Source organism: Oenanthe melanoleuca, chromosome 1A, assembly GCF_029582105.1.
Source record: "Oenanthe melanoleuca isolate GR-GAL-2019-014 chromosome 1A, OMel1.0, whole genome shotgun sequence".
In the NCBI taxonomy this organism is placed as follows: Eukaryota; Metazoa; Chordata; class Aves; order Passeriformes; family Muscicapidae; genus Oenanthe; species Oenanthe melanoleuca.
Window position 1 is genome coordinate 42,619,663 of NC_079334.1, and position 13,269 is coordinate 42,632,931.

At 37.8% G+C, this 13,269-nt stretch overlaps 1 protein-coding gene across 1 annotated transcript; it reads left to right on the plus strand.

Moving 5' to 3' along the window:
- The first annotated feature begins 15 nt into the window (after positions 1-15).
- Positions 16-12,353, plus strand: ZCRB1 (zinc finger CCHC-type and RNA binding motif containing 1). Its single transcript, XM_056508091.1, has 8 exons — positions 16-176; positions 5,052-5,139; positions 5,289-5,317; positions 7,404-7,515; positions 7,598-7,705; positions 8,461-8,570; positions 8,679-8,754; positions 10,079-12,353. The coding sequence occupies exons 2-8, from the start codon at positions 5,056-5,058 to the stop codon at positions 10,208-10,210; spliced, it is 651 nt and encodes a 216-aa protein (XP_056364066.1). The 5' UTR covers positions 16-176; positions 5,052-5,055; the 3' UTR covers positions 10,211-12,353.
- The last annotated feature ends 916 nt before the right edge of the window (positions 12,354-13,269 follow it).

Here is a 13,269-nt window from a genome sequence, read left to right on the forward strand (position 1 = left end):
AGCCGCTCCGGGAGCCGCGCGTCGGCGGAAGCGCGACGGGCCAGGGCGGCGGCGAGGGAGGAGGGAGCCGTGTGTCCTGGGCCGTGCCGGGCCGTGCCGCCCCGCCGGGACCGCCCTGCGCCTCTCCGGCCCGCCGCACGATGCGCTCCCTCACGGGCTGAGCCCCGCCGTGACGGGTACGCCGGGCCGGGGCACCGCGGGGCGCGAGCGCTCGGTCACGGCTCGCTCGGTCACGGCTCGCTCGCTTCGGGCCTTCGCGGAATAGGAAGGGACGAGATAAGCGGCCGGTCGGGGCCGCGCTGTGGTAAAGGAACCGCAGGGTTGTTGTGGTTGTTGTGTTGATACAGCGTGTGGAAGTTCCTGAGCAGTCTGTGGCTCTGTTGCTTTAATGTCGCTTTGCTCGCGCTGAGCTCTGAGGTAGATTGCGTGTCTCGTGATTTAAGGAGCAAGGGCCGTCACTGAGTTACCCAGATCTGCCCCTCCTGGGTGAGGTTCCGGGTGAGACCAGATGCGATTGAACCAAGCAGCTCTTGTCCCTTGTCCCACCTTGGCTGTGCTGAGAGCCCCTTTGAAAAGACAATGTTGGAAAAGCTGTTATGGACTTTCCCTTTGGAGCGTGGGGAAATGGTAGCATAGAAATGATGAATTTCTGAGGGCCCTGAGCCTCTCCAAGGGGAGGCGAAGGAAGACAGCCCAGGCCCTGGCCTCCAGAGCACTCCTTAGTGACGGTGGGCAAAAGAGTAGAAGGTGGTGGCAAACATCAGCACTTTATTATCTCACAGTACAACTTTTTATATTTTTCCCTATATCACACGCGTAACATACGCTCCTTTTTGCGTTATAATTGCCTAACAAACTATGTGCACATGCCTTCTACCGTTTTGTAATTGATCATAAATCTCTTTCTTGTTGTAATTGTCAACACACATCTGCATTCTATGCTGCTTCTCCCTCAAAGTTGTCTTGATCAAGGACACAGCTGTAACTCATCAAGGCCAAGGCTGCCTGCTGCCCCATCCCTATTCTCCCACACCTTATTTCTGTAGGTATTGTACATTTGTAAAACACTTCCTGCTGTATTGTCTTCATTCACAATAAAGTCTCAGTGAATGCTGAGTAGTACTAGGGATGAAAATGGAATCATATCATTATATCTGTCTGGGACAAAATTCTACTGATTTTGGCCAAGGTCAATGGGACACCTATATGTAATCTGGAAAAGGAACATATATAATACATAAGTAGTCCCAGCTGATGGTCTGGCTGCCTAGTCTTACTGTCCCTAAGCTTTTGTAGTTAGATCAGTATGTAAAGGTGGTTTGATTCAAACCACAGATCCTTTTTATGTTCCTCTTTGATCCTGTTTCATATCTGCTTGGTACTATTTAGGTGACTATGAGATAAAATAGTCACCTAAATTCTCTTACAGCTTGTTCCATGCCCCTTGTGCAGGGCAGAATTGTAATGAGTGGTTGACACCCTTGTCAGGAGCCAAGGAGAGCATGAGTTTGGTTTCCTCCTTTACCACAGACACTTGATTGTAAGCCTGAGCCAAGCTCCTGTCACGACTAATGGTGTGTTGATATGGGTCTAAACTCTGTTGACACTACTAAATCAGAAAAAAAATACTGTATTAAGGATCAAGATAGAAAAACTCAAATTAACTGGCCTGAATGGGAGTGTCTTGAGAAACTTGCTCATTAATCATTTGTACATACTCCATTTGATTCAATCATAAATCTGACCTTGCTGCACTGCACTTAAAAACAAACATACAAGTTTGTGCTATTAAGTTGAAATACTGAAGTTAAGTCAGGAAAGTGTCAGTAAATTTAGGCTCCATTTGATGATTCAGAGGCATCTGAACTGTTTTGGTGGTGTCCTCATGTGTTCTAGGATAGAGTAGAAAAGTCAATTACTGAAATTAATCATTATGCCCAATGCTAATGACAGATGTTGCATTAAGCATATTGGATTGAAGCAAAACATATTCATGTACCTGATCTATTTTTCAGGAGACTTAATAATTGCTGGCAGATGGCTCTTGTCAAAAAATGTCTTCTTTTAGTTCAAGTTGTTAGAAAAGACAAAAAAGCTTGAATTAAAGAAGTCATTGTAATGAGACATAACTCTATTGTCAAAGTTAATATGTGAAAGTGATAAATGAAGAAGGCATTAATATTACAGAGAGACCATTACATTAATGGGAATTGTGTTCAATTCTGTGGAGGTATTGTAAAGGCTTTCAGCTAGTGCTTTAAAGTTAAGTAATGAAATGAAGGTAATACCTTGAAAATCAAGAAACCCCAGAAAAGTATCCAGGATAAAATAGAATGTTTTGATTGTTGAAGCTCTAGCAGGATATAGCCTTGAAGCCAGGCTGTACCTGACTTTCAGGTGAGTCTCCTGCAGCAAGAAAGCTTAGATGCTGTTTTTTAGTTCATTTGGAGATTTTTGTGAGGGAAAGGGATTTATTTTTTATTGGTAATCATGAAGAAAAATATTATGAAAATGTTGAACTTACATTGGACAGTTCTATGAAGTTAGAAAATTCCTGAAGTAGCAGGACTCTCAACCTTGCAATGGTGAGCCTCCAGATGACATATCTTGTCTGGAGAGTTAGCTTAAAGCTGGAACTGGCATTTTTTACTCCTCCCACTAGAAAACATCATTATAATAAATGATGATAACCATACAGTTACTGTACTCCCTGTCATATTAAAGCTGTGTCTGTATAGTGAGTCAGACGTTAAAAATAAGAAGTACTTGCACAAAGTCCTAAACAATACAAATTGCTAAGAATATTTGAGCAGATTGGAGCAGCTTGAATTTGTCCAGGGGAGTAAAAACAATATTCAACCTCAGCTGTCTGGCAGCCAGTGCCCTCAGGGTGCAACTCTTTCAGCTTCTTCTGGAAAAAGCAGTGTGCAGCTGAAAATGGTGATTCTGTAGGCTGCTTTCATTAATATTTTCCTATTGGAAATTTCCTGTTAGGCCAGTAGTTATCTCTGCATGATGTCTTACCACCTCTGTGGAGTTCTGCACTGTGGCATTGTGGAATATGCAGGCTGACTGCTCTCCTGTCATGGTGTTCTTACCAGTGCCTGCCCATTAGAGTGGGGGCTATTTGGTCTGCTGTTACAAGGTGCTTCCAGCTTCTCTTACCTTTTAGGCACGGTGGATTTGTTGTATTCAGACACTTGAGGTTCACCTCTGGTGTTTTCCCATCCACTGGTGCAATATATTAACTCTGGCAATGTACCACAGTGCAGTGTTGAGATTGCTTTTCCTGAATCCTTGTATCCACAGTACATCTGGATAACTGCACTTCAGGCCATCTATTCACATGGCATGTTGCCAAGTCAGTCTGGCTAGGCTTGTCGAGGATACTAATGCCAAGCAGAAAGGAATTTGGGATAATGAACCCAGTCTGCCTAACACCAGATGCAATGTGTGGCCTTTATTGCAAATTTATTCTGTTTTCATTTGCTTAACCTTTGTGTTGCCATTTTGGCTCATGCCAAAAAACAGTCTCTGAACATGGAAAACCTCAAAATTCAATCACTTGGAAACTTCCACTCAAATGAATTGTGATACAGTAGGCAGGTCGGGAAAGAGAAGCCAAGCACTTGGATAGTCAGTGTCTGCTGGGAATATCAGGCCTTCAGATAACTGAATCATGAAATGCCAGAAAGAATCAGCCAGATTAGGGTGTGATATTAGTTACTTTGTTGGCACTTGGCCAAGCAATCTGTTCAGACTACCCAAGAAGTCCCCTAAGAAACTGTAAAATAGCAGATGCTGATTTTAATGCTTAGGGTTTTTATCCCTCCATCAGCTTTTGTCTGCATTTTTAAAATGAGTCGGTCATGCTGAAGAAGTGGCTTGATCCTCGGTTGGGAATTGGGTGGAAGTACCAGGAAGCAGTAATAAGGCTGTAGGAAAATGGACAAGGAGGTAGAAATTGGACTGTAGGGAATGGGTTTGCTGTACTGTTTGGTGTGGCCTTTCTTAAGGGGTATGGTTTGATCTTAAATGTTATTCACTTCACTCTTGGTCTGAACCATGGCTACACAATGGATCTAAGAGGGTATTTTGCACAGATGTTACACCACTAAAATTTTTGGCAAATGTCCAAATGTGAAGAAGAACATTGGCTCATCATTTTCAATTTAGTTCTGTTACTCTTCACCTAGTATATGATGATGTGTATGTGGTTATAACAGTATTTTTAATTGTTTCCAGACATACTCAGTTTCAAGAGCATAGAAAAGATTGGGAATTAAAATAGAAAGAGTGGACATTTTCCTGCTTCCTACCAGGAGAAATCTGCCTAATGATAAGGAGGGAGTGCTTCTACAGAGATGCTGCTTTATGGTCAGCCCTGAACACATATGGTTCTAGAGGAGTGCAGAAACTTGAGCAGTAGTTAAGAGAGGAAATGAGAGCATGCCGCTTTAGCATCGTACGACATTGACTTTAAAATGTATTTATCTCCCTCCCTATAACAATTAAGACTGCTTTAGAAAAACTTTTTTTTCCCCTTAACGAATTGTATTTTATTGTGTATTGAATGCAGCTGAACTGATACTTGTATAAAGAATCAGAACATGCTGGTACTGGTACAAAGGTCAGTGATTTGACACGCTGGCCATGATGTTTAATAAATGGACATTGCTTGTTTCTTTTGGCCCCCAACCTTTCTAATTGCACAGATCAGCAGAGGATTATTGTAAATACAACAACTTGTCAGGTTTTTCTTGACTACAAATCAACTCGCATAGAACAAAAATATGTTTGGATCCAGGAGAGGAGGAAGGAATGTATGTCTTCTGTGGTCCATGAAGGCAAACACTAATTTTCATGTAAAATGATGCAAGGGAAATGAAAGGGCTATTTATTAGCAAGGGCTAATTAAGCTATGCTCTCCTACAGCTTTATCATGGCTGTCTGGGTGAGCTTTGAAATAAATTGAAAGTCTCAGAACTGTTTTTTAAATTGATTTCGTTGTTCAATACAGTTTAACTCTTCTCTCTTTTTCCTTTCTGTAGAAAAATGAGTGGTGGTTTGGCACCAAGCAAAAGCACAGTGTATGTGTCCAATTTACCCTTTGCTTTGACCAACAATGATCTGTACAGGGTAAGTTTTAAGAGATGCATGGTTTAAATTAAACTTGTTGACAACAATTTTGACTGTAAAATCAATGCTTATATATAAGTTTGTCATGATAAATTTATTATTAGTGAAATGCAATAGTCTCTTGTTAAATCTTTTGTTTTATATTTCAGATATTTTCAAAGTATGGGAAAGTTGTCAAGTAAGTGACCTGATATGGCCTTCTATTTTTGTACTTCTCATTTTAAATATTTTATGTCTTTCCTTCACTTGAAAGCCTTTAGCTTTTTGTAATTAAAGTATGATGTGGAACTGTATTGAAGTTCTCTTCATTTTTAATAAAGTATAAATTTAATTTAACAACTGGAAGTTCTTGCAGTTACACACAATACAAGAACATTTATGCTGGGGACAGGTTTTGCTAGCCATTTTTGAGCAAATAGAATGTTGTTTTATACCATCAATCCTTTCTCTGATATAGTTGAAACACTGTTCTTCTAGTATTACTCCCCTTTCCTTGAACAGTGTGGGGAACAGTTGGGTAGATGTGAAAGTGAACTAGATGTCACAGTTCCCACAACTGCAGTGTAGTTCTCTTAAGGTTCTAGAGGGGCTTGTCATTGTGACTACCTAGTATTTTACTTAAAGCTAGATGTAAGGCTGCAGTAATGGCTTTCAGCATGTGGGGTATTCATGAAAAATATATGTGAATATCTGCCTCTGTGTTCAAATGATAGAAAGAAATGCCACTGTAAGGAACTGTTTCATTTTTTTTTAATTTGTCAGAATAAGGAGACTCAAGTCTTAAGTTTTTAATCCTAAAACAGCAAGTATCTTCTCTAATTTCTAGTAGTAGGTATTGCAATAATCTGTGAGATACAGAATTTCAAAGTTTTTGAAGTCTCAGAAGCGTGTTTCAGGTGACAAATAGCAGGAAAAGAAAATATATCCTGACTATTATGACTTCAACTGACTCTGTTCAGTAAGAAATCAGACTTTCTATGGCTCCAAGAAGTTCCTGGCTTTCTAAAGATTTGTCACATTTGATTCTTTCTATTATTAACTGATATGTTTAATATCCCAGTTATAAGCCAGATAGTCATACCAGGCTTCTATTGGAGTTCTTCAAAGGTAGCTTGACAGAAAAATTAATAGAATTGTTTTAAAGTCAGTTTTATTGACACTCGAACATAATGCGTGCAGTTGGACATGTGCTGTCCAAGACACTTTGGTAGTAAGTCTGTTAAGCTCAAACTTCTTGTGCAAGTATTTGGGGAAATTTGAGCTTTCTTTACTGTGTTTTTATTTTATAAACTTTTTACCAGGTAGGTCATCTGTTAATTATACAGGTTGTATGGTAGGCCTTCTGTACTGAAGTGAGGTTTAGTTTTTTTGGTTACTTCTTAGAATTTTGGCTTGCCCTGTGTCTGAACCTTGTTTAGCCTGTGGTGGACATTGGGACAAGTATATTCCATACTTTTTTATGTGTGCTTTGATTTTTATGTACATGCAACCTGACATTCTGGTTTTCCCTGTTGTTGTTTTGTTAGGTTTTTTTCAGGACTAAATACAAGTGACATTAAGATTGAAAGAATTGAGACTGTATGGGCTCTGGCCATACACACACCCCAGCCCTGTCTTGTAAATTTGTATCTTCAGGTTTTGTTTTACTGTTTCTAAATTTTTGTGAGCTTCTCAATGTGCTATTGAAGCTGTTGATCTTAGTGTTAAACTGAAGATTTAACTTTGTTTGTGAAATAACACATATCCATGATGCTGGATTTCAGTTGGAGATATTTGTAAACAGAACTGCATATAGTTTGTGTTTCCCATTGTGAACCTGTTTAACTGATTAGTCATACACAAATATACATTTCTCAGTTTGGGGGCATTTCACACTGTCCTTTTCATCAATAATAGCAACAGTAAGATTACTAATGAATTTTCCTTTCACCTCCAGTATACATAGTCTTTCCAGTTAGGTTGCTTGTAAATCTAAAGATTATGTTCTCTGTTCTTCAAGCCACCCAAGGGAATTAAAAGTGATACTGGTCCCAGAAAGACCCCACATGTGTTTTTTAAATTATGTCCACTCTACCTCTAAGTACATGGCCAGGTTAGCTGCTCCTTTGAATTTCTGTTTAATGAGTATTTTTATTGTTAAATACACGTTAACCCATTTGCTGTATAACAAAGGTAAGATCCCATTGAGATCTTTTAGGAAAAAATATCTCTGAAGTAATTTTAGCGGGTTCACTAAAATCAATAACATGGTTATATATTTCCAGAGTTACCATTATGAAAGACAAAGACACCAGAAAAAGCAAAGGAGTTGCCTTTATTTTGTTTTTGGATAAAGAATCTGCACAAAACTGTTCTCGGGCACTTAATAACAAACAGGTAAGTTCTGGAAAGTTTTTATGGCAGGAGGATTGGGCTTTCAGTCCCAAAACATTTACCTTTTCTTTCCAATTTTCTGTAGTTGTTTGGAAGAGTAATAAAAGCAAGTATTGCCATTGATAATGGAAGAGCAGCAGAATTCATTCGCAGGCGTAACTACTTTGATAAGTCTAAGTGTTACGAGTGTGGGGTGAGTAAAACCAAAAATATAGAGAAATAGATAAAAGTTGTGGGTTGAGATAAGAACAATTTAATAATTGAAATAATACTAAGTAGTAGTAGTAATAGTAGATTGTAATTGTAATTAAAAGTACAAAGAGAAATAAAATCCAAGAAAGATAAGTAATGCACATGAAAACTATTGCAATGAGAACCTCCTACTCTTTGTTTCAAAATATCAGCTTTTGCTATATCTTTAAAATTTCATTATTTAGTTGGCAGTAAAATAAATACAGGAAAAAACTGTTTTATATAGAAGTGAGTTTTAAGTTTTAGCTAATTCTTGACTTTACCTGAACTTAATAATGTAGGGCAATGATATTTGGATAGTATTTAATGTCCAATACAAACTTGATTTATATTTACAACACTTCTTACAGCAAAAATGTTGCCTCACTCCTGTGTCTTAAATTGTTCGTTCTGAGGTTTCTATCTTGTCTTGAATATAAGCCATATGTAGTATATTCAGTTATTGCAACAGACAAAAAAAACTACTGTGCTCGTAGCTTGTTCTCAGTTTGCAGTTAAGCATGCATATCACCACCAATCTCTTCATTTCCACGGCAAGCCTAGAGAGAGAAGAGTTTGTCTTCTCTGTGCTAATTCAGCATTCCATTTATCTTACTAATTGCTTCCATTTTTCCCCCACAAACTTCCCTCATGATAAGTTTTAATGTATAGTTGTTTGTAATGGCTTCTATTAAGCAATATTTCTTTTTCTCCAAGGAAGCAGGACACTTAAGTTATGCCTGTCCTAAAAATATGCTTGGGGAGCGGGAACCACCAAAAAAAAAAGAAAAGAAGAAGAAGAAGAAAATAGTGGAGCCAGAAGAAATGTATGTATATTGAGTTACATGTTACTCCTTTTTTTAGGAAGCTTTTTCATACTAAAACTTAAAGATGTATATTTTTTTTTTCTCTCTCTCTCTCTCTGCACAATAAAGTGAGGAGGAAGAAGAAAGTGAAGAGGAAGGAGAAGACCCTGCTCTAGATAGCCTCAGCCAAGCCATAGCTGTTCAGGTACAAAATTGAAGCATGGCATATTTATTATCATTTTTTAAGTTCAACTCTCTTCTTTAGCTGCTTTTTAGAAGCTCTGATATACATGCATAGGTGTGTTTGCTCTATAGCACTTAGTGGGGTCTTGTTTGGTAGCAGTAGTTGGTAACTATAGTTGGTTTCTTTACATTGCAGGCATGCAGGAATTAGGTTTGGGTTTCTTGCTCTTTCACTACTGCTGTATTTGTGTGTTGCACCCTTTTTTTCACTCCAAGCTCCATTGCTATTTGCTTGTGTCATCTCTGCTGTGAATCTCTGCTGGGTTTTTGCCCACAAATCCCACTTTACTTTGTTAACTGAGAAGACAGAAAAACAGTCATATATAAGTGACCAGACACATCCTCTGTCCTGACTGGAATGTCCTTGAACATTTATTACTGGGACACTTCCTTTGCCTAATACAGACCATCGCATTCTCTAATAAACATCATCTGCCAAAACATACTGAATTTTTTTATGTAGCTAGATTTTCTAACATCTGTATTACTGTCTTTATTACTTCTTTATCTCTAGACCCTTTTGCTTCATAAAACAAAACAAGCCTGACCTGATATTCAAATTGCTTGGCTCCCTGGTCAACATTGTTGCCTATGTGCCTTTTCCCCCCCAAAAACCCTCAAGAGTTAATAACTTTGTTCTGAATATGACTGTAATGAGTACAGGACTTTTACATGATGTAGTCCAAAAAAGTGATTCAAATATTCACAATGTTCCTCCCTTTTCCCAAAAGCTCCATGATTGGAAATAAAACCTATAAAGCCAGCAAACATTCTCATTTCTATCACCATCCAAAGATTTTAACTGGTAAAAAATAGGAAGCTTCTGTTTAAACTATTAGTTGAATAACCTTCAGTAATAATCCCCAAAGGCACTCATTATGTGAATGAACGACTGCAAATGACAATGGATAGAAGACTTATTAGTGGAACAAAGCTGATTCAGTAACATCAGTTTAAAACATGAGGCATTTTTTGCTTTAGATCTCAGCTAAAGAGATCTGCTTAGATTTTTTTGCATTAGATCTCTGTATTTTTAGAAGTTTGCCACGGGCAAAATTCCTCTTTTTGAGAATACAGGATGGTCCAGGCAGCTGCTGTGTTGTAGAAGACAGCTTATATATGAGAACTACTTGCAGAAATGTTTCCTAGTGCTTTGAGCACACAGTTTACTGGAAATAAACCTTTGTAATTCTTTAACTTATTCAATAATTCAATGCATATTAATAGTTAGCATTATTATTTGTAATGCACTACAAAAGATAATACTTCTCTTTTCTTAATTATAGCAGGCCAAAATTGAGGAAGAGCAACAAAGATGGACACAGACTGCAGGGGAGTCTTCAATTTCAGATGATTCAAAACGTCCACGGATTAAGAAAAGTGCTTATTTCAGTGATGAGGAAGAACTTAGCGACTGAAATAGTACTGTTCTAAATGCATATATAAGATATATATATATAGTGTACATTTTGTAAAGTGCTGCAAAGTGATCTGTAATACAGGTTTGTTTGGTGTTGAAAATCATGGGTTTTTTTATTCTGTCCCCTGACTCTTCCATCTTTTTATATCTGTGTCTCAAAATCTTACCTTTCAAGGCAACTTTTTACGAAAGTGATCCGATTATACACTTAAATCCCAAAAATTATCTGTGAGAATGTGTCTTGCAGTTAGTATCTAGACCCAAGTCCTAGCAGTGAAGTGTTTCATGAGAAAATTTCCCAATGCTTTTTTCCTAAGAGTTCCTCTTAGGATGACTGTTACCACCACTGATGCTTTATCTATCTGTTTGGAAGCAGTGCTTTAGTAGTACTTAAGTAGAATATGAAATTTGCATTAGTTCCTCTGCATAGGGTTGAATTTCAGCTTTAAACATTGTCCTTTTACTCTTTATACAGTACGATAATAAATTATTGTCACATCAACACTGTATTTCCTGACTGCAGTTTGAATGCCTAACAGTAACTAGGGTTGTCCACAGGGTCTTGAAAACACTTAGATGTAACCTGCATCACAGCCATTTGAACCTGTTGGCAAAATTCAAAGGCATAATTTCCTACATGGCTAAAAACCAGCTTTCATATGTACTTGGAACTGTCATGGTCTTTTAGCAAAGTGTGTTGCCACATATTTTGCACATAAAGCTTTTCAGACTTTTTGTGTCCTTAGATCTCTCTAGGGCTCTAGGCATGGTCTCCTGTAGCTGTGATCATTCTCAAAATCACAGACACATAGTGATGGTGGTACCCATTTTATATTGGTGGGTAGTTTAAACTCTTAACTTCTAGGAAGCACAATATAAAATACATTCAGAAATTCACATTTGGAAGAAGAGACAAGCTAGCCTCTTTCTATTTTCAATTCTTCCTGTGTGCTCATCAGGACCTGATTTTCTTCCAAATATAGAAAATGCAAATCCAAATATACCATTATGTGTTATTAATTAATACCAATTTACATTCTAATATGTAACTGAGTGCAAAGCAAAGCACCCTCTTAAGTTCATATAAAGCAGTGGCATTCAGAATGTCATTCTGGTGCCTTCCATTACTCCTTAAACACAAGAATTTGGAAACAAGAATAGAGTAATACAAGGTTTTTCTCTGTAAGCTCAAGTCAGCAGAATAGGAAGGAGTATTGTGATCTAGATATAGGAAGATCTTGGATTCAGCATTCCAAGGACTGTTTTTAAGACTGACTTTGACTTTTTGCTGAAAGTACTTTATATTAAATCTGAAGCTTCCTTCACTGAATTTCAGGAAGATCTCTTCATATTGAATAGATGAGAGCTAAACTGCCAGACATAACTTATTTTTAATAAATGCAAATCACTCTACATCACGTGTGTAATAATGAAGCTTGAGGAGTTCTAAACTCTACTAAGGAAGCAAGTAATGCTGCCATCATGCTTTTCTTCAAATGTTAGGTTAGGGCTCAAAAAAAAACTCAAAAAAAAAACCCACAAAAATATTGATCCACTATGTAAAATCAGAGTTTGTCTTCTTCTCAAATGCTATATTCAATGCTGGTTTTAAAAACAGATAGAAAACTAAAATGTGACAGAGGACCAGTTTGACTTTGTCCATGACTTTGGTTTGGAAATATTTGATAGCTTGTAAGATTTCAATGAAGTGATTAGACAGCAAGCTTCAAATCTTTATTTCATTACACCATGTAATGTAGTAGTGGAACTCACTGCCATGAGACTTTTTTCAGGGTCATGGCATCAAAAGGATTAGATTTACATATGGAACACCATATTTTAAAATGTTAAAGTCTCTGCTCAGAAATATCCTCAAATAAAAAGCAAAATTGACCATCGTTCTGACCTAATACAGTATTTTTTCCACAGTTCCAGCAGCTGAAGCACATTGATGTATCTTTCTAGTCTGCTGCTTCTGCACCTACTGCTTTCCCCATAGGATTTGCTTTTGTCAGCATGAAGCAGTAGCACAGTCCAGACTATTGCAACTGACCTAGTGTTGTTCCTCCATGCTCTTTTGTTCCAAGCATAAAGTCACTTGAGGTAGGTGACATTGGAAAATAAAATGAAAATGAACCTGCTTTTGTGCAGAATAGGCATTTAGAATTTTTTATCTTAAATCATCTTCCTTTAACAGTTTTCTTAATTCTGAACTTCTGTTGCTCAGCAGTGTGTGTAGCTTTTGTCTTAGAAGAATGCACCTAATGCCTAACACACAATCTAAAGGGACTTTCAGGAATAGGATTTTTGCACTTGGCTTCCTGAATAATTTTCAGTTTCAGTTCTTTCTTGGCAAGATAACGAAGCATTTCTAGGTGAGAAATTGAGAACACTAGCACTAGATAACCATTACGTTAGATAGCATAAATACCTGTTCTGCTTGCTTGAATACAAAGTTATTTTCTACAACACCCCCAATGCAGCTGCCTCATGAAAAAAAAAAAAAAATAAGGCCAAAATTTGTTGATAAAGTCTCTTTATGACTTTGAGCATAGAGGGATTTGGTCCTCTTCATGCCTACCCTCACCTACTCTAATCAGCATGGCTTCAGATTTCCACCTGAATCCCATCAATGCTGAAGAGCAAGGGAGAGTGTTAACAAGGCTCCTAATAGAATAGGCCAAGAGGGTGAAATTAGTGTGCAAAGCTCAGGAACATTGAGCTGCTTTTGTCAGTTTGGTATCATAAAGCACCGACTGTGGAAGTAGATGGTGGTGGTGGCTCTGTGGCTCTAGGTCAGATACTTGAGACTGTGTAGTCTTGTTATCAAAAGAGAGAAGAATAGAAAATGCCTTGTAGAACACCTTCCTGTTACTGTTAGAAAAACCACAGGGTTTTCTTCTGATAGGTTCAAGTTCTTTGTTGGTTTGGAGTTATTTTTAATGCTTTGAGACCAATAGGCTTGCAAGCTGAATTCTGGTTTTAGAATATAAATAATATGGCTCTGATTATAGAGAAAATGACACAGTGGGAGACTTTCTATTTTTCTTTTTTTTT